The sequence below is a fragment of the Acipenser ruthenus genome, chromosome 7 (genome assembly GCF_902713425.1).
Source record: "Acipenser ruthenus chromosome 7, fAciRut3.2 maternal haplotype, whole genome shotgun sequence".
NCBI lineage: Eukaryota > Metazoa > Chordata > Actinopteri > Acipenseriformes > Acipenseridae > Acipenser > Acipenser ruthenus.
Window position 1 is genome coordinate 41,800,471 of NC_081195.1, and position 24,641 is coordinate 41,825,111.

A 24,641-nucleotide genomic window follows, 5' to 3' on the forward strand; every position below is an offset into this window, starting at 1 on the left:
TGAAATGCTAAAACCAACACCCACCAGTAACGGACCAACAACTGTAAACAGTCTGCAGGACAGAGCTACATTGACATATTGACAGATGGACACAGACAGGAATGTATACAGAGACAAAGGAATGGACACAATAAAGTGTGTGGAAAAATAAGGCAAACAGATTTATCGTTCATTTTGCAATTATACTTATACCATGAGAAGTAGACTTATAGCTAGAAAAAGTATGTAAATATATAGACAGCAGGGGCTCCCGAATGGCACATCCGGTAAAAGCACTCCGTGCGAAGTGCAGGATGCGCCCTATAGCCTGGAGATCATCGGTTAGAGTCCAGGCTATTCCACTGCCAACTGTGGACGGGAGCTCCCAGGGGAGGGGCTAGGTTGGCCAGGGTGTCCTCGGCTCACCGCGCACCAGCGACCCCTGTAGACTCTGAGGTGGTTGCATGGTGGGCCTGCAGAGTGAAAAGAAACGGACGGCTGACGGCACACGTTTCGGAGGACGCATGTGTCCGTCTTCATCTCTCCAGAGTCAGTGCGGGGGTGGCAGCGGTGAGCCGGGTTGAAACAAAATAATTGGGCTTTCCAAATTGGGGAGAAAATTGAGATATAGACAGCAGTCACAGAGTCAGAAAAGGTCTATTTTGGCACTAAATCCCTAGGCTGGATTTGGCGGTTGTACCTGGCCTTTGAACCTGCTGACCCCCATACACCAGTGTGGCTCCCTCCTTCTTCCCAATCTCGCAATACTCAAGCAGCTTCTCCATGTGCGCCCTGTGGTTCTGGGGTCCGTGGTCAGTGGAACGGTCAAGTGGGTCTCCGATCTTCATCTTCTTAACCTCCTCCAACTGACAGAAAAAGCACACAGGGAGGCTTATGGGTTTTAGCTTTCAAACCCATGCCACTCAGCTTCTGCTGGACAGCAGATAAGCTCTGACAATATAAATAAACCAATTAAAACAGTGTGGACAGACTGGGTCCCTGGGTCCCTATATAACTGAGCAACAGAATAGATGAAAACAAAAAACTTAAAATGTGTTAAGTGGGCTAGGTGATACACAAGCTAAGACACTATTTCCCATGGCTTTCATCTCACAGGCTTGGGACTGATCCCCTCTGTGGGTCTGTCTCAAGTTACCTCCCATGTAGGATTGTCTACATCACTAGCCCACCAGGACTGAACAGCAGAGGGTATTCAGGTGATGATTGAGTGCAAAGAAGCTCTCATTACCTTTACTGCCTATGTGAACTCACCACTCTCCTCAGAAACTCGTCGTGTATAGACTCTTCCACAAAGAGACGGCCAGCAGCAATACAGTTCTCTCCTTTATTGAAGAATACAGATCCCATACCCTGGGAAAGCAAAACTTTTGTTAGGGCTTGTGGAAGATTCCCACCCACACCCCGCTTTATTAAAACGGGAGTTAATATTCTGTATCAGAACAGTTTGTTCAGTGGGATTACATCCTTGTCATGCTAGCAGTCAGTACTTAGAAAACAATAGAAGCAACTAATGCATTGGATATCTGTGGAAATCAAGTACTGTAGTTCTCCTACTACTATACTGAGCCTAGCATAATAGTACTCCAGACCATTTCTAATAGTTTTTCTGATGTATTGATCTTCAAGTTTATCATCACAGGAGTCATTTCCCCAAAGCACATGGGACTTGCATAAGAGCGTGATTTTCCAGGTTTGGTTGCTATAACTTCTATTCAGAAATGCCGAACCCACTGCGGCCCGCTGTTCTATTTTTAAGACAAAATCTGCTTCAGTGATTGTATAAATAAATAGCTGTTTCTCCAGGAGGCAGCCCCTGGTGTCAGTTCTTACCATTCGCACAGCCTTGTCCAAGTCACAGTCTTGAAAGATGATGAGTGGAGACTTGCCTCCCAGCTCTAGAGACACTTTCTTCAAGTTACTCAATGCACAGCTAAAGAGAAGCAATTGTTAGCAGAGCTAATACTTGGTAAATTAGTTCATTCGTCCACCATGTGTGAAAGGATCCTTGCAAAAAAATCCCCCTACCAAGTGTAATGTTTTCATTCACTTTGCTGGGATGGCCATCTTTCTACTTCCTACCTTTTCATGATGTGTTTCCCGATGGGGGTGGAGCCAGTGAAGCCCAGCTTGCGGATGTCAGGATGGTCAGACATGCGCTGCCCAACGAGACCCCCTGGAGCCAGGGAGAAGCACAGGAAACAGCAGCAGGAGCTCCGGTTAGCCCTAATCATACAGGAAACTAACAAAACAATAAATGGAAGGCAGTTCTCAGACATCACCACTCACCTGATCCAGGTATAATGTTTATAACACCCTTGGGGATGCCAGCCTTGACTGTAAGTTCAGCAAACTTCAGTGCCGTCAATGGGGTTACCTTATGAGCAGAGTACAAAGTATGTTATTTCAATTGCTACTCCAACTTCTCAAGCTCCACAACGACACAGACAGCAGCAACATACCATTTTTATGGCTTTAAGATTTATTCAGGTTTTTTTTCTACCCCTTTTGCCAATGGTCTGATCTGATCTGGGAGGGGTTTGTTGTATCTTCTTACCTGGGCAGGTTTCAGGACGAGGGTATTGCCAGCAGCTAAGCAGGCTGCACTCTTCCAAGCCAGCATCATCAGTGGGTAATTCCAGGGAATGACAATGGCGCATACACTGTTACAAAAAACAAAAACAAGATCCATTGTGATATGTATCCTTGGAAGCTTGGTAACTGGCAGCATGTTCATGTCGTTGGGCTGTGCTGGGCTGGGCAAGTGAAGTTATCACTTCAAGGTGACAGAAAGCTTAGTTTTGCATTTGTTGCACAAAATACTTAGCACTGCTGCCTCAATATAAATGTACTTGTTTATAGAGGTGGTTGAAATTGTACAATAGCCATTTCAATTTGCAGATACAATGTCATAAAAATGTATATTCTGTAGTTCACCATAGCTGAGGAGAGGCATGTCCGTGTGTTATTATATGCAACAGGATTTTAACCTGCTGCATAGTTCTAATGCAGTCCCCAGCTCTTAACTGCATAGCTAAACATGCACACTCTTCAAGGTGCAGGCTGTGTCTTCAGGTACTGAGCAGCAACACTTACCCCAGAGGCTCCTTTTTGGTGAAGGTCAGGTTGTGATTGGGGCGAGCCTGGTTGATGGGTATTGTTGTGCCCTATAGAAGAAAAGGAAGTCTTGTGTTGAACGACATGGCACACAAAGGCTGTCAGGCTTTAAAGAATTTTTCAGAGACTCCCCGCAATGTAAATAGAATCTTTTCCAGCTGAAAGAAATGCATAATTTAGAGTATATATATGAGAGACTAACTTAACTAAAATAAAACTGGAATTTATATTCTAAACATAATTTCTGCTTTAGCCATACTCAACTAAAAGCGTGTACAAAGCAAATTATTAACAGTACCTGTAACACATGTGTTATAATAGAGTGCAGTGCCCTCACTTGGTCATGTTTAAACAGCTGCTGTATAGAAGCAGTTGAACTAGAAATTGATTTTAGTGGTGTTTTATATTTAAACAGCTATAGTGTGGGAAATTAGTGCTGCTGGTATAAGCCCATTGATCTTGCCTCAGGGCTGCAGAACGATACATTTACCAATTATAATGTGTCATTGTGGCAAAGTGCCCCCCTGTGTATGTTATATGTTACGTGTTGTGTGTAAATGTTGGTGTATAGGCATTGGTACACGGGATATAAGCGGTCTGTGTTTCACGTGTGTGTAAATTGTATATTTGTATTTAGGCACGGGGATGGCACATCACATCACGTGCAAGTAAAAAGTAATATGTGAGCACGGGGAATTGCACTTTAATTAATTCACGTGCAGTTGTACCGAGATTCCAATTGAATGATTGACTAGCAATCGAATCTCGGTACAACTGCATAAAAGCTGCATGTTTTCACTCACTGGTGGTTGGTGTTCGGTGAGTGGAGAACGGGTTAGGAGACGGAGGGTATTGTAAAAGTAATAATAGTAAAAGAAGCTCACCGTGTTTGTCTGTGTAGTTCGTTTTGTTTGTCTTTTTATTTTGGCGTGTAGTGCCGTGTCCCGTGTTTTTGTGTGTTTAAAACCTTTTATTTTGTTATTAAACGCTGAGTGCAGCCATTGCACTCAGCTCATCATCACCACCGTCTCTGTCTGTGTATTCCTGTCTGGTCTGACGCCACCCACTCTGGCTCGTCTTTGTGACACGTGGTGTCAGAACCGGGACAACAGCGCCTCCAGGGCTCAGGCCAGAGCGGGAACCGCAGTTTTTTTTGGGGGGGAAAAAAAAAAAAAAAAAAAACCAAAGGAGAAGAAATGGGGAGAAGAGGCTGGAGAAGAGCACAGGAGGGCAAAGGGAGAAAGGTGGAAGCAGGGCTGTGGTGTTTCGACTGTGGCCAAACTAGCCACACCACCATACCCTGCTCCGTCCACAGGACCCTACAGGCAATGGCCCAAAGACTGGGATGGGGGGAGTGGTGCCCTGGCTGTGGGGCATATGGGCACACGTTGGCCCTATGCCCCATGCAGGATGAAGAAGAGGAGCCCTTGCTGCCACGTCCACAGCCCGAGTGGGAGGAGCCCGAACGTCCACAGCCCGAGTGGGAGGAGCCCGAACGTCCACAGCCCGAGTGGGAGGAGCCCGAACGTCCACAGCCCGAGTGGGAGGAGCCAGAACGTCCACAGCCCGAGTGGGAGGAGTCGGTGCGTCCACGGCCCGAGAGGGAGGAGTCGGTGCGTCCACGGCCCGAGAGGGAGGAGTCGGTGCGTCCACGGCCCGAGAGGGAGGAGTCGGTGCGTCCACGGCCCGAGAGGGAGGAGTCGGTGCGCCCACGGCCCGGAGGGGAGGAGCCAGTGCGTCCTGTGTCCGGAGGGGAGGAGCTGAAGGCCCAAACCCCTATTTTTTTTTGGGAGGGACGAGGGCGTGAAGCTCAGGCTCCACAGCAGCCGCTGTTTTTGCTGCTGAAGGGAGCCCAGCGGAGACGCCCGCCACCAGCTCTACCCCCGCTGTCGGAGGAGCCGGCAGCGCCACCAGCCCTACCCCCGCTGTCGGAGGAGCCGGCAGCGCCACCACCACCACCCGAGGGAGAGGAGCAGGAGCTGCCTCTGCCTCCACCACCTGAGGGAGAGGAGCAGGAGCTGCCTCTGCCTCCACCACCACCCGAGGGAGAGGAGCAGGAGCTGCCTCTGCCTCCACCACCACCCGAGGGAGAGGAGCAGGAGCTGCCTCTGCCTCCACCATCCGATGGAGAGGAGCAGGAGCTGCCTCTGCCTCCACCACCCGAGGGAGAGGAGCAGGAGCTGCCTCTGCCTCCACCACCCGAGGGAGAGGAGCAGGAGCTGCCTCTGCCTCCACCACCACCACCCGAGGGAGAGGAGCAGGAGCTGCCTCTGCCTCCACCACCACCCGAGGGAGAGGAGCAGGAGCTGCCTCTGCCTCCACCACCACCCGAGGGAGAGGAGCAGGAGCTGCCTCTGCCTCCACCACCACCCGAGGGAGAGGAGCAGGAGCTGCCTCTGCCTCCACCACCACCCGAGGGAGAGGAGCAGGAGCTGCCTCTGCCTCCACCACCACCCGAGGGAGAGGAGCAGGAGCTGCCTCTGCCTCCACCACCACCCGAGGGAGAGGAGCAGGAGCTGCCTCTGCCTCCACCACCACCTGAGGGAGAGGAGCAGGAGCTGCCTCTGCCTCCACCACCCGAGGGAGAGGAGCAGGAGCTGCCTCTGCCTCCACCTCCCGAGGGTCCGCTGCTGCTGCCGTCGCCTGAGGTCATCGAGGGTCCTGCTTCGCCTGGGGTCGCCGGGGCCTCTGCTTTGCCTCGGGTCGCTACACTGTGGCCGGAGCTCCATGAAGGGGAGCTGCCGGCCATAAAGAAAGAGGGGGAGGTCAGGAGACCAGCTCCCCCAGCTGCACTTTCGCAGCAGCAGATAGTGTGGCTGAAGCCCCGGAAGAGGGAGCTGCCAGCCACGAAGAATTGGGGGGTGCCAGACATTCCACCATGGCCACCCCCAGAAACAACTTGCTTCCCCCTCTTCCGGGACTTTGGGACTGAGGGGGGAGGTGGCCATTGAGGCCATGTGTGCGTTGCACAAGGGGGGGTATATGTGGCAAAGTGCCCCCCTGTGTATGTTATATGTTACGTGTTGTGTGTAAATGTTGGTGTATAGGCATTGGTACACGGGATATAAGCGGTCTGTGTTTCACATGTGTGTAAATTGTATATTTGTATTTAGGCACGGGGATGGCACATCACATCACGTGCAAGTAAAAAGTAATATGTGAGCACGGGGAATTGCACTTTAATTAATTCACGTGCAGTTGTACCGAGATTCCAATTGAATGATTGACTAGCAATCGAATCTCGGTACAACTGCATGAAAGCTGCATGTTTTCACTCACTGGTGGTTGGTGTTCGGTGAGTGGAGAACGGGTTAGGAGACGGAGGGTATTGTAAAAGTAATAATAGTAAAAGAAGCTCACCGTGTTTGTCTGTGTAGTTCGTTTTGTTTGTCTTTTTATTTTGGCGTGTAGTGCCGTGTCCCGTGTTTTTGTGTGTTTAAAACCTTTTATTTTGTTATTAAACGCTGAGTGCAGCCATTGCACTCAGCTCATCATCACCACCGTCTCTGTCTGTGTATTCCTGTCTGGTCTGACGCCACCCACTCTGGCCGTCTTTGTGACAGTCATGAACAGATAAATACTGTGGCAGTAGCTATAGATCAGACCTCTAACCAAAAACACTTGCCTTTAGTTATTATTGATTCTTTCTAATTTGACTGGATTGTACCTATCCCCTATTAGGATTTTAAATTCCTCATCAGATTTTGCAACTAACAAAAATATAAGTGACTACAAAATTTATGTGATTTCCTATACATAATCAATTGTTCTTCAGAAGCTCCTTATCCATTTTTAATTAACGATGAACAGGCACTCAAATTTTAAGGAGCCATTTTCCTGTATCTGTAGTAGCAAAGAATGTGTTTAAGTTCTTACTTCACTTCATACCTGGATTTTGTCGCACCATCCAGCAAAATAGCGGAAGGTCTGTACAGACATGCCCACGTGAGTCTTTAGGGCCAGTGTGTAGACAGCGCCAGAGTCAATGGCTTCTATGGTAGCCAGCTCCTCCTGGTGTTCCTCCATCAGGTCTGCAAGCCTACGAGACACGTCACAACAAATATGAGTAGATCCTGTAAGAAAGCGATCATTGGGAACTACAGGGCAGCAACTGCAGTGAGGAAATGGAACTAGAGTGTAGCAGCACTACTTTACACTATTTAAACTATAATGTACATTTTTAAAGAGAAATATTAAACTGTTAAACTAGTAAACTAGTAACAAACACAGTAGGCACACCTTAAATAACTTTTTGGGGTGTTTGTTACCTCTACAAAAAAAATTGGGTAAAAGACATTGATACTGTAAACCAGGCCCAAAGTGCTTACTTGTACAGCAGCCTGCCTCTGTCTCTTGCATTCATCTTGCCCCACGGCCCCGCCTCAAAGGCATCTTTGGCCGCTGCTACTGCCTTGTCGACGTCACCCACTGATGCATAAGACACTTTACAAATAACCTGGCAAAGTATTAGAATGTCATGAAATTAGCATTAGATTTATTTGTTAACCTAGTTACCGGGGGGGTATATAATTGGGTGAGGGATCTTATTTTCAAGGGGGCCTTAGATTATAGATTATAACTTAGATTACTCCACTCAACACTGTAGTAAATCATTCCTAGGTAAGCCCATATCGCATTTGAGACACGGAAACTACAATAGGCCTTTGTTTTTCATACATTTGTGAAAGAAAAATTGTAACTCAGTGCTAAGCCCTGTTTTCATGTTGGGGTTGAAAACATTCAAGGATACTGTTTCTGATAGCATGGTTTTACAGTTTGTCACAGGCAACAGTTCCCAAAAACACCCCTAACACACACACACATACACAACACTGGTAGAACTGCATTACCCTGAAACTAACTATACATATGAAGGTGTCAGCAGAAGGAATCTTTCATGAATAGGTAATGTTTTTATTTTATGTGTAAAACAGATATGTATTGCCACTGAAAGTGTGATTTGTGTTTTATTAAAACCTCAATATTTGGGTTTCATAAAACATTTTCCATTTTCTTTTTAGAATGTTTGGTTCAATTTGGATTACAAAAAAAGCAGTCTGAAATAAAGGCAATTGGTAATTTAGTTCTCAGTGCAGACAGTTACATAACTGGCAAATGCAGGTCTTTCTGAATCTCTACTTACTGATCCATCAGTGGGGTTGACAGTGTCATAAGTCTTTCCATTCTCAGCATCCTCAAATCTCCCATTTATAAAGCATTGATGAGGCATCTTCAGAGTCATGTTATTTATATTCTTTATTACCTGAAGTACAGAGTATTAACAAGTCAGATTCCAATCCTGCAGCTCCCGCAACTCACATTAGAAGACAGGTTTTACATCTTAAGCCCTGTAAATCTACACTATTATTACATTTGGTATAAGGGCATCAATAAATCATCCCTGGGGGTTAATACAAGCAGAATTAATATAGACCTAATGAGCGTCTGCATTTTGATCCGTCACTGTCTGGATGACCTCAGAATGACTTGACGAAGTACAAGCTTTCTGCTTCAAGAAACTCTCAAACGTAAATGATATACCAATCTGAAACAACTGGGTGTTAGTACCATCATCTCCTTGTGGTTTATAAAGACCTACATGATCTACGATGAGCTCCTCCTCCTTGTCCTCCCCGCGCAGCTTCCTCACGATCATCTGAATGAAGTCCTCAAACTTGGTGGCCATGTAGACATCCTCATTCTGGAGCTGCAGCCCGTCACACTTCTGCTTGATCTCCTCCACTAACCTGTGGGGAGAAACCCAATGCAGGAGACATCACATCATGTGTTTGCTTTATGTCTGTTATATAGAAGAGATTAACATGTTTTCCCCCGCTATGGTGCCTCAGCCCCAAGCCTTCGACACAAGTGTGGGATTTCACAACTACTATGAATTTCAGTCCTGTAACAGTAGAGCTGGCTGAATAGAAAATTAGTCAAAGAAGCGTTACATTTCAAATAATTTCGAATTTTACGAACTGAAGCACAATCACAACGTTTTGTAAAAGACCACTGAAGAATTGTGAAAAATCTAAAATATGAATCTTATCATGTCAGTAAGAGGTTGCCGAACCTTTAGAATCCAGCAAGGTACTACTGAGGTACTAAAAAGAACCCTTAATTAAGACAAAGATGGTTGTTACTTAATAATATTCATTCAAAAGGTTAAATGAAACTCACCTGACAACATCCATTGAAGCAGCTCCTGATTTGAAGAAATCAGTGGACTCCTCTACTTCTGGAACGTTGCTTAAAATCCCTTTCCATATAGCCTGTGACGAGAGAACCAGAATGAGAAATGTGATCAACAATGCACCTACCTGCAAAAACATTTATTCTCTTAACAAATAACCACACAGTCTCAAAATAAGTAGATTTATATCATTCCAAGTCAAAGGGACTACCCTGTATTCCATAATAGCATGAGATAATGCATATCATCAAATTAGCAAGCAAGCTGAAAGTTCAAACTCAATAGATAACTGAAAAGTGTACCCGGATTTGCTGAGCAGTCTTCTTCTCCTCCTCTGTGAGCTCCACACTCACACTCTCCCCGGCTGAGAAGTACTTGGCTGCTGGGATCATTTTGCCATCTTCAAACTGAAGGTTTCTCACCACGAGCTACAGAGGAAAGAAAGAGATATACATTCAGCCAAAGCTGTCAGGAATGTCAGCGGGAACAGCTTTTCATGCCCCCACAATTCACTGAAAAAATGATTTCATCATACGCATTGAAGAGCTCCAAAATATATTTTCAAAAAAACGGATGGCTATCCCAGCAAAGTGAATGAAAACGTTACACTTGGTAGGTGGCTCTTAAATCAATGTACTAATTTTTATAAATTTCAAACCTGTAAATCGGATTTCAACTCAACAATGTTTTATTTTGCTTAGGAAAGTTGTGTTGTCTACAGAAATATGAAAAACGTGCTGTTACAAAAGCTTTGGTGTGATAAATGAAAATAAATACAATTTTCCTTCAGCTGAACCAACACATTTGTGTATTTCAAATACACTTTCCTGCAAGACATAATAAAATACAACTTTCGTGGTTCAGTCAGCTGGTGGTAACAGCATCTCAACCAGAAACAAAACATATATATTTGCAGATAAAAATGAATAAGTAATAAAGGCTTTTCCACAACATATTCTGAAATAAATTTAGTGATTTTTCCATGACGCATGAACACTTTCCACATTGCTCAGCACATGCTAATGACAGTGTGAACTATCCAGGTTATCTGGACAGATTTCCAATAATAAACCTGGCACAGCATTTAACAGCTGCAATACTGCAACCAGGAAAGTTGGCATTCACAATGTTCCTACACTTATCTAGGTTTTCATTCTTTGCAGGTTTATCTCATGGAGCTGTGGGATAAAAATACATTTCTACTTACTGCTTTCCCATCAGTGCCGAAGAGGACCAGGCCATTACTGGTGATGAGGCCAGGTTTGGATGCTCCCTCGATATCCAGGGGCTGCCCTGTGGGCACCGAGCCACTGAGAAGGGATGAGCCATACAGGGTAACCACCTAAACCACACAAACACATCTTTACTACTGATAGACATGCTGTTCCTGTAGATACAATTATAACATTGCAAATCAGTAAGTAACTCAAAAGACAACCAAATACACAATTACTAGAGATCCCACACTTTTGTCTTGTGCATGAAACCTTTACTTCAGAATTGACTTCCTAATTTTTGATTGTTTAAAGATATAAATACAGTAATACACATTACAGCTATAAATGGTTTGTCAAACTCCTCCTTAAACTAAATGTAATGTTTGGGTCATTATGTACATTTGCCCATAGATGGTTCTCTTGCACACCCAAGGTACAGGGGCAACTGCATATACAGTATCATAATTTGCTTTGCTTAGACCGGGAACTGTTTTTGCAAGCATCTAACCAACTATATACAGTAGTTGGGTACTAATACTCAGCCTACCCCTATAGACATGTAGTAACACTTCAACTAGAAGTATTATTTAATGTCTTTCAAGAGAACGGCACTAACTTAAATCACGCAAAACAGACTACAATTGACATGGTGTCCATGAACAAAAGGCAATGAAAAAGACCACACAGATATGATAAGAATGGCAATAATTCTAACCCACCAAAGAAAACAATGACATGTAGGGCAGCAGTGTGGAGTAAGGGCAGCAGTGTGGAGTAGTGGTTAGGGCTCTGGACTCTTGACTGGAGGGTCGTGGGTTCAATCCCCAGTGGTGGACACTTCTGCTGTACCCTTGAGCAAGGTACTTTACCTAGATTGCTCCAGTTAAAACCCAACTGTATAAATGGGTAATTGTATGTAAAAATTATGTGATATCTTGTATCAATTGTAAGTCGCTCTGGATAAGGGCGTCTGCTAAGAAATAATAATAATGTACCAGCCAGTACCAGAAAATGCAAGCGACAGCAGGAAACAAACAGCGTCACCCAACCGCTGACCATGAGACCGAAACAATGTGAGAAAACCTGCCACAGACTACACTGCACGACCTGTCTACAGGTCAATATTATACACAGCCATCAACCACCAACTGTGTTTACATTATTTATTGCTAAAAATGTACAGCTCGGTATATTGGTGAAACTAGGAGAGCAGTGGCTGTGAAATTTGCACAACATAAATATGATTACGACCACTGGCAGTCTCATTGCATTTCAATCAACACAATCATGATTTCAGACTAGGGCTGTCAATTAATTGTAGTTAACTTCTGTGATTAACGCGTACATATTTTGGGAATTTTTTTAACACACGTTATATCTCACTCCTGTCTTGTCCCTCATCATACCGTAATTAATTTCCTGCAGCACCATTTTAGTGCATGTCAGGATTGAATGAGTTTAGTCATAGTTTGAATATAAAATTAGTCAAAGAACCGCAGCGAAGGGCATGTGAATGGGACGTTTATTTTTTTTAAACTTTCTGGCAGTTCATTGGATTGAAAGAGGGTTACTTGTATCTACTGTCAAAGTGAGTTCCAGTATCAGGGAAGTCATCTAGTCTGCTGTACCTCCTGCACGCTAAACATGCTTTCACGTCTCAGAATACACTCCAGTAGTTTTTCTGCTAGACATCAACAATACAAAAACAAAGGAAACCGGTCAGTTTCGACAGAGTACACTTCTAGATATTCAGGATCGCTGCAAATACATGAATCAGGCAACACTGCAAGATGTTTAGCAGTCGATGGATCAGATCGCTCTCACCAGCGATTTACAAGTGTTTCTTTGAAGCTAGGACCTATTTATACCCCAGCAACTGATGGGGTCTGAAGTAGCAACACTGCAAGAAGGCTAGCTGTCGACGGATCAGATCGCTCTCACCCAGCTCTCAACTTGTAGGGCATTATATAAGTACGACGCTAAGCTAGTGCGACAGCACTCTGCGCAAACTCACCGAAGGACCAGTAGTCTACATTGTGGTAGTCCACACAAGGACAGGACAATGTGGACTGACTGCAAAATGTTCTATCCAAGCATCGAACTAAAGGCTCTCTGGAATTGTCACTCAGCTTCAAAGAAAGGTGAATTCATCTCTGCCTTCGTCTCTCAACTCTCTTTTGACTTCCTACCTCTCCCTGAAACCTGGATCTCCCCTGATAACGTTACCACTCCGGCCACCCTTTCCTCTCTCTATTTCCTCCCGTATCTCAACCACCTTGCCCACCTCCTCCTGTATGCACTCGCATCATCTCAAACTCAACCTCACCAAGTCAGACCTCCTTTCCTTCCCCCTTCCTCCCCCACTGCTGATCTCATTATCTCTATTTCTTTTGAATCCACAACCCTCTCTCCCTCCTCATCTACAAAGAATCTTGGTGTCACCTTCGACCCCTCCCTCTCTTACTCTCAGCACATCTTTACTCTGGCATGCTCCTGTTGCTTCTTCCAGGCAACAGAAGCAGAATTCGCCCCTTCCTCACCGACTACTTCACACAGCTCCTAGTTTAGGCCCCGGTACTGTCCCGCCTTGACTACTGCAACTCCCTCCTGGCTGGCCTCCCTAACTTTGTCATCCGTCTACTCCAGCTCATCCAAAACTTTGCTGCTCGCCTTGTTTTTTCCCTTCCTTGTTGCTCCTATGCTACACCGTTGCTCTGCTGCTCCGCTCTTTGCACTGGCTCCTTATTGCTGCTTGCATCCAATTCAAAACTCTTGTACTCGCCTATCGCTGTCTTGATCTTTCTGCTCCCTCCTATCTCCAGACTATAATTTCCCCCTACACCCCCTCTCGCCCCCTACGCTCCTCTACCAGCAGCAGATTAACTGTACCCCCCCTCCACTCACCCGCTGTTTCTCCACCCTTGTCCCTCAGTGGTGGAACGACTTACCCACAGATATCAGGACTGCTCATTCCCTGACCACCTTCTGGCGCCTCCTCAAGACACACCTGTTCAGACAGCATCTGTAAACCTCACAACTCTCAACTACACTGGACTATTTGGCATCCAATTGTACCAGTGCTTGTACTTGCACTGAACTGCTCCATACTTTGCCGCATTCTACTACTGCTCTTGATTATAACTACTTCCTGTATCTTGTATTTGATTTTACTCTTATAGGTATCCGTATTCATGTTTTTTGTAATTGCTCTTATTGAAATCATTCTCATCCATTTATTGTACGTACTACGTGCTCATACTGGACTTTACTCATATAAGCAAACAGTTTTAATATAAGTTAACTGCTCTTAGTCGAACCCGCTCTTACATGTAATTATTTACTGTATTCTCTATTTTTTGGTCTTATTTGAATTTGATCTTTTGCGCTTATCTGTAATGTGATATTCTAAAATGTGATACTTTACACAGTGATATTATTTAATGTGATACTTTGTACTGTGATATTTTGTAACAGTTGTAAGTCACCCTGGATAAGGGTGTCTGCTAAGAAATAAATAATAATAATAATAATAATAATAATAATAATAATAATAATAATAATAATAATAATAATAATAATAATAATAGCATCAGTAATAAAACCAATTTAAATGAGATGGATGCAGTAAATGTATCAATTAAATATACGATTAAAACCAAGATTAACTGAGATTTTTGTTTTAATCTCAAGATTAATCGTGATTGACTTTTTAAATCACTTGACACCCCTATTTCAAACTACACATGTGTATCAGTTTTCTATGCAAGCAAAATGCTACTGAAAGAACAGAGAGCAAGAAGCCATGGCTCTACTACTAACTACAGTTGTCCCGCGTTATACCGCCCCGCTTCAAAACAACAACCCTCGCATACCACCAGCTATTCTCTCTAAACAAATGTCACCAATATAAAAACAGTGCTATTTTTACCCGTTATATCACCACCCTGCTGTCCGCCATCCGCCAACTTCCAAAGCCAAACAAACACAAATATAAGCATTGTGGTTTCCCTCATTGTAGCACCAGCGAAATAATCATGGTCAATTAAAACAACAAAGTTTTGCAGTTAACCTTTGACTCGCTTTCCTAATTCGTTGTTAACTGAACGTTCATACCAAAGTCATCAACACTCCTGCTCCCAAAGTAAAATAAAAAGTACAAAATGGCGAGTCGACCCTACATTTAACAACAGAGCAAAAATAAAAAAATCTGCATGTATGGTAAAGTAAAAAAGATTTCCTACCTGACCATCGATGACAGTCCATGCACCTGGAACTTTATCATGGCCTCGAATCCAGTTGTGAATGGCCTCTGCTGGTTGGTTGAAGGAGACCTAGTCAAAACAATAAGACATGAGCACACTCTACACCAAATGGCTAGCCATGGTTAAAGGGAGTCCAAATCTGCGGATAACGGATGTTTTGTCAAATAAAAAGTCTGATGTGATGTGATGTTTTTTTTTCACAGTTTCTGAAGATTTTACTGACAAAAATGATTAATATATTAAATTGGAAGCACTTAACCCATAAATCGTTTGATATGATTATGTTTACTTGATTTACATTTTTATAAGCCATTATTAATACAAATACTAAACACATAAGATGCTCCACAGATATCAACTAAAAATGTTATATATCCCCAGAGATTTGGACTGCCTCTAGTCATGGCACTACTGCAGCCACCAAGTTGCACAACCTTCTAGGAACACACTGAAGACAAATAACTGTCCTCTGGCAGCTGCTACAGCGCATACATTCCTACCATAGCCTAAAAATAGATTTTCTCGTTAGGAATCTGGGCATTGTGTTACACAGTTATAAACACCCCTCCCCTCTCCCAACTCCTTGGAACTGGAGGCTGGGATACAGTTTATTAACAGACATCTAAAATATCAACACAAGGCAGTCTTTGACTATGTGGCATTACTGAGCTCAATGTACCTGTGGTACATTCACACAAACCCACACACAAGGTGCTCCTGGAACAATATTGTTTTCTGTTTGTACTTTAGAGGTATACTTGTACAGTTCAATTTTTTTTTACAAATCTGAATATCACCTCACCACTGCAGCCCACTTACTGCTTATCCCAATGTCAAGCTAATCGACTCTTACCAGTCGAGCCTATGAAACAGATATTACAAAGCAAATGAATTCTGAAGGCAAGGGCCCAGCTTTGGAAGTCTCTACCTGGACTCCTCGGCTGCCTATAGAGATGCTCCAGCAGAATGAGGCGCACTAACACCAGATGACTTTCCTCCCTAATCCTGCTGCAATGCTGAGGCCAGTGCAGCACTCTGTGGGGTTTCAGCCACTTACCTTGCAATTATCCTTCTTCTGAATACCTTCATAACTGGCTCCTTCTTCAGACTGTGGAACACGGGGCGCTTTTCCATCTGCGATAAGATTAACTGCTTCCACCTGAAGTGGGGAAATAAATGAAGTATGTGTGTAAGCATGTTCTATTAATTCCCATGTCAGAATTCAATGGATTTGTGCATATGTAGTACAATGCAAAGTGTGTATTCTTCAGTAGTGTGGTAGTGTCATGGGATCTTTAAAAACATATCTTAGAAGAGACCGATTAAAATAGGACAGCAACTGAAACAGCATAGCACAGCTAATAAAATACTAGAGCATTGCCTTGTGTTAGAAGAAAAACAAACAAAAAAACTAAACACTTTGCACTGGAGCAAAATCTACAGGAATAAAACCTATTGAGATTAAGCATCCTGTTAGTATTACCATGCCTTTGATTCCCTCAGGGAAGAGGAAACGGTTGTATAGTGTGTCCACCGTGTCATTGGGCTCAACAGGACACTCCCTCTGCAGCAGGATAGGTCCTGTGTCCAATCCATCATCTGCCCAAAATATTGAAAACCCAGCCTTCTTATCTCCATGAATCAGAGTCCTATCAATAGGGGAGCAGAGGAGAGTTAGTATAACCATCTCTAGCTACAGGATTCATCTATCTGCTGATATCATATATCTTTCTATTGGTAATCTGTTAATCAGGCTATATTCATACCTCCCGCTAGTGTTGAGAAGGTGAACATCACCGGCAACATATTCTTCCCCCCTCTTTTGGGGACCAAATGCATTGTTCAAGATTTTAAGTAAGTAAATGTATTTATTTATATAGTGCCTCTCATACAACAGTATCTCAAAGCGCTTTACAAGTCAATAAAAACAAAAAATGACGAAATGAATTAAAACAATAAAAACATGAACATGAATAAGTGATAGTAAAATAAACCAAAACACCAAAAAAAAATATTAGGAGAGAAATAAAAAGAGAAGAACACTTTTAACATTTTGTATAAAATGCTAGTCTAATGTGTTTTTAATCTTGATTTAAAAATATTAAGTGACAGCATCTCTAATGTAAGATGTTAGTTTATTCAATAATCTGGGAGCATTGTAATTAAAAGCTCTTTCTTCTTCCCTTTTTGTCTTAATCTTTGGGAGGGACAGAAGGACAGAACAATCAGCTGACCTTAAAGCATGTCTAGGTACATATAGGGACAAAAGCTATTTTAGATCATCAGGTGCCAGGCCATGTAGTATTTTGTAAGTCAAAAGTAGGATCTTATAATCAATTCTATATCTTACTGGAAGCTAGTGTAGAGAAGAAAGCATGGGACTTATGTGGTCACTTTTTTTTTTTTTTACTAAGCACCTGCGCCGCTGCATTTTGAACAAGCTGTAACCGTAAAAAGGCATGGTCTGGTAATCCAGCAAAAACAGCATTGTAGTAATCGAGTCTAGATGAGACAAAACCATGAATTAGCTTCTCAGAATCTGGCAATGAAAGACAAGACCTAATCCTAGCAATAAATCAGAATCAAATATGAATCCCAAATTTCTGGTCTCTGATTTGGGGTTTGAATTTAAATTTTTAGAGAATTGGCAAATTGGACTTCACTGCAGTTGCACTCGTTTATAGGTTCAGGATCTTAGGTGAGGTTTTTCTTAAACTGATTCACTCGTACTGTAATTTGATCTGGATTCCTTTGGAATCTAGTGCCTTGTGAAAGTGACATACCTCTGGGTGAACTTGGGTGCATTGAGAACCATTAAGCATGCTGCCCTCTATAGAGACTGACCGATGCAGAGATATCACTCACCAGTTGATAGCAGAAGCCCCTCTGTGTGCAGGCAGTATAGAGGGATGGTAGATGATGGAGCCGTGTTTGGGGTGATCGATCACATTCATGGGGATAAACTGGCTGCAGAATGGGAGGACATTGAGCTCAGCTCCTACTGACTTGTAGGCATCGACCACGTCTGGGATCGGCTTCCCTTTCACTCTCCACCGAGGGAACTTGAACACAGGTGTGCCATCTTTCTCTGCTGCCACGGCTGGAAGGGAACAGCATAGAATGTGAGAGATCAGAATACTTCCTGTTTGTCAGAAAGTCAAATGGGATGTTAACCCTATGAATATCATCCAGATGCCGTAGCAGGTGACATGAGGTCAGTCATTTATTAAAGGGAAAATCCACTTGAAGGACATACCTAAGATGTTGTTTTTATTGAAGAAGCAGACAAAGAATTTTTTTCTGAAGAGTTAATGAAGTCTATTAAAGTGCTGTATGTAAATACTGCTGAGAATTAAAACCATTACACTCCAGTTGAATCTACAGTGGCTGAATAACCAACTGCCTGCTTCCCTTTACCAGTTAATCTATGGATTTACCGATTGTACACATGAACCTCAACATATATAAGCGATAGTTGAATGGCATTAGGACCCTGGAGAAGGGAGTACAACTGTCAGCCATTTTTGTAGTTTCTTTTATCAGAAGAAGAAGAAGAAGAAGAAGAAGAAGAAGAAGAAGAAGAAGAAGAAGAAGAAGAAGAAGAAGAAGAAGAAGAAGAAGAACCACCACCACCACCACTCTGCAAACACACCAAATATGGAGGCTCTGTGGTCCAGTGGTTAAAGAAAAGGGCTTGTAACCAAGAGGTCCCCGGTTCAAATCCCACCTCAGCCACTGACTCATTGTGTGACCCTGAGCAAGTCACTTAACCTCCTTGTGCTCCGTCTTTCGGGTGAGACGTAATTGTAAGTGACTCTGCAGCTGATGCATAGTTCAGACACCCTCGTCTCTGTAAGTCGCCTTGGATAAAGGCGTCTGTTAAATAAATAAAAATATGCCTTGAATAAAGGCGTGTGCTAAATAAACACATAATAGCTGCCATTAATCAGCATATTTTTCAATAGGTGTAATTAAAATATATATATATTTCTCTTTCTTTTTTGTCATCTGGAACAGATGGTTAAAAGAAAAATTGCTGAGAGCACAGGAGCTGTTGGAAATGTGTTGACATTCAGACAGAAGCAATGAAGCAGAGAATTCATTTTCACAGAAGAGGCAATAACAAACTCATTACAGCTTTTAACGATAGCCTAGACCATCAGGAAAATAAATTCAATATATGTTCTTCACAGAGAACAGTAGAACAGATGATTTATCACTTCTGTTGCTGTGGAAGGGACCTATAATTGGAAAATACGAGAGGGAAAATAATGGACTGTCACAGCTGTACGCCCATCTAAGATTGGGACGTTACTGACTGGTTCGATGTGACCTTCACATTATCTACTCCTGGCTGTACAGCTTTGTTCTGTTTTTGAGTTTCATTTTTTGGTCCTTCCACAGAATTTGTCTGGGTGGAATGTCTGTCAACGGCTGTGTAAAACTGGAACATTTAATATAGGTTTTCTAAACGCTGATACTAAGACTCTGATACAACTGGATAGCCACATTCTGCAGAATGAATGACCTTTTTAGCCTGATAAATCAGCTGAAAATCTGCATCTTTTTTTCTGAACTGCTTTCAATCTAGTTAATAGCTAGTTAGGTCTATCAAAATGTGATGGTACAAGATACTGTTTTAACTCTAAAAATGACATTGTTTCATTTGACCAATTTTGCGGTTAAAAACGAATCAGCTGTAAAGGAAACAGATGTCGCCAGTAAGACCAGATGGTCTTGTGGCAGGCAGAGGAAAGGCCCTGCATGTAATTTAGAGGGGGCAGGGCAAAACCCTATATATAAATAAAATGTATTGTTTGGTGTTTATTGGTGACGGGAGAATGTATTGTGATTTAAAATGTATTGTTTTATGTTTATTTAAACAGGTGAATTTGTGTGTGTTGTTTTGAATGTATTTTGTTTATTTAAAAAAAAAAGAGGGATTCTTTGTTATTGTTTGGCAGCCCCATCCCTGTAAAACCTTGTGCATAATGTGGCCGTCTTCAAATTAATTAATTGGTTGTTAGAACGGTTAGTTCTATCACAGTCTCTTGTTTAATGTATTCAGATTATTATTTTTTAAGCATATTTAGTTGCTTCCAAAAATGCTATTCCTTGACAAAAGTCATGTTGGCAATGTGAACCTCTTGCATCTTTGTAAGACTCTTTCAATACATTTCAAAAGATGTGACATCTGTGGGTGAGATAACAGTATCCAGCTGATATTTTAGAGACGTATCAGCTGCCCAGCCGTGGGTGTGCCCTCTGTGCTGGGTGTGCTGCTAGATAAGACTGTACTGCTGAGGACAGTCTGCATTGCTGAGACAGCACTCAGCCCCTCACTCACCCAGAGGATCTGCCTTCCCGTCCTTGTCAGGTACTGTGAACACTCCCACCACTTTGTGGCCTTCCTTCCGCAATTGGCTGTACACCTCTTGTCCGAACAGACTCTGACCAATCAGAGCAAGTTTTAACTTATTTTGGTAATATACCTGTGTCAAAGAAAAAAGAAAACAGAATTTTCAGGAGTTACTCCATTGCTTCTTCTTGATCACGGCGAGTGATCACTTTTGAAACTGTTCCTCATGGAACATCAGTTATTTGGAGTCTGTGTCTACACACAAAAACATGAAAACCAAATTATGTGTACACAACTGATAGGTGTCTAATATGAAAATGTTCTTAGCAGTCTATTTGCATTATTCAGTAGGCAAATCCAAATATGCTAAATAACTGCCCCTAACTAGACAGAGTGGAATGTGCAAAAGGCATTCAGAAATTCCTGAAATACAATGGGTGTGTAAGATGTCAGCTGACACATGCTGGCAACCGATGCAGGGTGTCATCTGAGGTCAGTTGAATTTTCAGAAAGATCTGCACTTACATTTTAATAGGTGTGTCACTGGAGTTCAGCTCACACAATGTTAAATATCCTGCTCTGTTCTTTATACTAAGGGGCTTATTGTTGACCGTACATGCCTGCCAAAAGTTGTGAACTGTTTTTAATCATGAATTATTTTTGTTGAGCTGAAGAATATATATAATTCAAAAAGGAACTCCTTTATTGAGTATACATATATTTATACACCACCTCGACTGGGACCTAAGAGTCCCCTGAGGTTCCAACATGATTTCCAAAGGCATATGTTAACATACCGGGACCTTGAGGTCCCGCCAGGACCGAAGGGGTTAAAAAGGTGAAACACACATACTATACAGTTCCATTCCAATGTTCTCTTTTTATAAATGTTATGCAGATTTACCATACTTATGCTGTGCATTACCATAGTTTACCATGATTTACCCTGCTGGACTTGGCATTACCATGCTTTTCCTAAGTTTATTACACTTTAGAGTGCACAATTTGTTTTTACAGTAAGTATAGCAATTTTATTTAATATGCATCAAAACATCTTTCTCTTTCTTTCTCTGTTTCTATATATATATACTTATTTTATTAAAATAAATAAAAACGCCTGCATAACTACAGGATCTGTGTTAAAATAACTCTGTATCTGTTTATATTATCATAATAACCCTTTTACTAGCAGCTGATATCCAACAGTGGCAGCAACCTATATATGGTAAAGAGATGTAGGAGAATTGTATAGCGCTACAGTATTTCTCTACTCTTCATAGATAAGATAACTTTTATAATCTATGTGCCGGATACAATAAGGCTGCATGCTAGCACAAGCTGGGAGCGTCCCTTTGACTGGCTTCTGTAACATGTTTACCTTTCACAGCAACATGCTACAGAAATATATTTTTCCCTTGCAAAATTATTTTAAATAGATTTGATTAAACGTTTCAACAGAAATGCATGGCTAATGCTACTCAAAGCCTATTAAAAGGGGATATTGTAAAAAAAATCAACCGTCAAAAAAATCAATGACAAAGACAATGCACCAGATATCGAAAAACTTTGAAGCTTTTGACATTTAATTTATTTAGTTTATTTTAATATGTCCACAATTAAAAACTATATATATATATATATATATATATATATATATATATATATATATATATATATATATATTCAGTAATCGTCGGCTAAAAACGGATACATACAATCATGTTTATTGCAACACAAATACTTCAAGCAGCTACAACCAAAGCGAAAACCTTGTTACATTGCAGCGACAAAGAATCCACTGTCACGATATACATAACAATCAAGAAAAACCAGTTCAACCTAACACACGCTTTCTGCATAATAACTACACATTAGACAGTCGTACCGCCCAGTAATATGATACGTGCTACGTATTGGCATTTTTTTTTTTTTTTTTATCACTGCTGATGCAATTCATTGGCGAATGGATGACTCCATATAGGGAGCCACAGTGTAGGCTACAACGTGGCTGAAACAAGACACGCAGAAGTGGATAGGTATTCTAAATAAATGGGCTATACGGGTGTCATTAAAAGGAACACAGAAATCGTAGGTCGATGTTGCTGTTCTATATATGTGATAATAGAAAACACTAATTTATACAAGTCAACTCACAGGTCTTTTCTAAGCCTACTTAAAAAAAAAAAAAAAAAAAAAACATGATACGTTATTTAGTATGCTTATCAGGGTAACAAAAATATTATTACAGGTGGCTGTGTCTTGCATTTGTCATAATAATAATAATAATAATATTGCATAGTACAGATCAATCTGACTATGCTTACATGGCAAGAATGATTTTGGTAAAAACAAAAACAGTTCCAATAAATTGCAGATAAACCTTGCAATGCGTTGCATTTACATTTAGGGCCCTGCATACTTGGTTTCTATATCAAAGCGGAACAACAGGCAATCCGTATTACAGTTGTCGGCATTCAAAATTGTGACAGTAATACCAATAATATTCAGGAACAGATTTAAAAAAATTTAAAAAAATTAAAAGGAATTGTCTTACTCACAGTAGCGGTCGATAACTTCCTAATGAACTGGTTGGCTGTCCACAACATGATGACAGTTATGAGGAGATTCTACTTGATGTTTTGTTTTTTGTTTTCTTCCTGCAGAATACAATCAGCGCAGGCAGCTTAAGGTGTCAGACCACGTTCACCGTGCCTCAGTGTATCTGTGTACTGGGTTCAGTTTTGGGGCTTGTGTCACAAGTTGTGAGCGCGCTTCTAGCTTGCGTGTACGTGCGCGCTGTCATCTTCACTCCGTGTTTTCGCTGTAACGCTGTTACTTTCTCTCGATCGTTTTCCTGTGATTTTTCTCTCTTATCTTTTATTTGTGAACTCACTTAATGATGCCCCACCACCATTGCACCATTGCCCAGTTGAGGTATTCATTTTCTATATAGATGTGTCCCATATGTCCGTGCTCGAGCCCGAGTACGTATCTCCGCCCCAAAAAAGCATACAAGCGCTGGGTCCTGGCTCTCGATTTGATTAAAAAGTGGGAATGGCAAAGGCTCGACCGGGCTGATGCAAAAAGTGATTGGCAGTGGTACAGAAATGCGCGCTACACGGTTTCTGTGAAATGTAAGCAGTTGCATGGCACCAGTCACTGCATCGTGATTAGATAAAAATAGCACTTCACTGAGCTGTTGTCCTCAGGAAAATAACTAGTCCTTGTGCTTATCGTATTTCATTATTATACGACAGTATGTTCATATTTACTGTAGACATCACTGAAAAACTGGCATTGTCCCAGTTTTCAGCCTTAATGTTTTGTCCCAGTCAGAAAAAGTAAAACAGTTAAATCTACGCGGTTTTACGTCACATTTTTTTATACGTAGAAAACTGTAGCAGTGTGCTCAGGAAGTTGACAGCACAGTAATGTGTTATACACAAATAAAATCAGGAATTGTATGGATTACTTGTTTAATAATTCTGAGGATGTGTTTAATAATTCATATTCTGTTTAACGTCATGGACCATGGTTAATTTTATTTATTTATTTTATCTTGGAAGTGCCACCAGCTACAGCTTCAATGAACTGAAGAAAAATAAATCCAGGTTTTTCACTCTGGAAATCTGGGAACCCATTCACAGTGGATTGTTCAACATAATTGTCATAATATGGCAAACTGACACGTTGCGAACTTTTTTGCATTGCTCGTTCATTGCAATGTTTTTCCACAGTACCTAGTTGTCCACCAATCATCTGGACTTCGTGGACCGTCTTGTCCGGAAGAGGAACTCCCAACCAATGTTCTAACCCTTTTTACTCTGTAAAGAACTAGAGGTAATTTACATGCACTTGTTGGCTAAAGTGCAAGATCATAATCTAAAAAATGACCAGTTTGACCCCAACCACAGAACATTTCCCTAGGCTGAGATTGTTCCTCTCCCTGACGTATCAAGGTAACGATGTTTGAGGTAAGGAAGTGTGAGTTAGGGGTAAATAGGTGGGCGTGGCTTTATGTTGACACGACTTAGGGTGATAATATATTTCTTTAAATCGGCAAATAATTGTTGTTTGTTCTGGTTTAAGAGTCTTGTTATGCCCCACTGTAACCAATCGTGACAGTGATCTCAAATCTGTAGACGTGAGAAAGCTAAGTCATATTTTATTTATTTATTTAGGCATAAGTCTTTGTAACAGTAATGATTGTTTTGCACATGAAAGGCATTATATATCAGACTAAGGCTCCACTGCACTGTCCCCTAGTCCCCAGCTATTTAAATGATAGTGCAGGAGGAGAGAACAGGGTTTTGAATGTATAAAATGCAATGCAGAGACGAGAATGGTATACTACGGAGTACACTACAGCACCCTGTAGCTATAGCTATTGTATGACAAAAGTTTGGGTATTTCTTTTTCAAGGTCCTAGATTTAAAAAGCAAAAAACAAAAGTGACTTATGTGTTGTTTCTGCTCTGGGTCTGACTAGGATAACAC

General features: G+C 42.0%; 1 protein-coding gene across 1 annotated transcript in view; it reads right to left on the reverse strand.

Moving 5' to 3' along the window:
- The window catches only part of LOC117415484 (mitochondrial 10-formyltetrahydrofolate dehydrogenase), a 28,924-nt gene extending 5,826 nt beyond the window's left edge, over positions 1-23,098 (reverse strand). Inside the window, exons 1-20 of the mRNA XM_034025924.3 lie at positions 22,704-23,098; positions 20,134-20,278; positions 17,652-17,886; positions 16,270-16,435; positions 15,844-15,945; positions 14,766-14,855; positions 10,515-10,649; positions 9,610-9,735; positions 9,295-9,386; positions 8,714-8,861; positions 8,258-8,377; positions 7,443-7,570; positions 7,003-7,153; positions 3,094-3,164; positions 2,555-2,660; positions 2,287-2,374; positions 2,080-2,173; positions 1,831-1,930; positions 1,252-1,350; positions 680-845 (exon numbers count right to left, since the gene is read on the reverse strand). Coding sequence (XP_033881815.2) covers positions 680-845; positions 1,252-1,350; positions 1,831-1,930; positions 2,080-2,173; positions 2,287-2,374; positions 2,555-2,660; positions 3,094-3,164; positions 7,003-7,153; positions 7,443-7,570; positions 8,258-8,377; positions 8,714-8,861; positions 9,295-9,386; positions 9,610-9,735; positions 10,515-10,649; positions 14,766-14,855; positions 15,844-15,945; positions 16,270-16,435; positions 17,652-17,886; positions 20,134-20,278; positions 22,704-22,751 — 2,410 coding nt within the window. The 5' untranslated portion in view covers positions 22,752-23,098. The remainder of the gene's footprint in view (positions 1-679; positions 846-1,251; positions 1,351-1,830; positions 1,931-2,079; positions 2,174-2,286; positions 2,375-2,554; positions 2,661-3,093; positions 3,165-7,002; positions 7,154-7,442; positions 7,571-8,257; positions 8,378-8,713; positions 8,862-9,294; positions 9,387-9,609; positions 9,736-10,514; positions 10,650-14,765; positions 14,856-15,843; positions 15,946-16,269; positions 16,436-17,651; positions 17,887-20,133; positions 20,279-22,703) is intronic.
- Between the last annotated feature and the right edge of the window lie 1,543 nt (positions 23,099-24,641).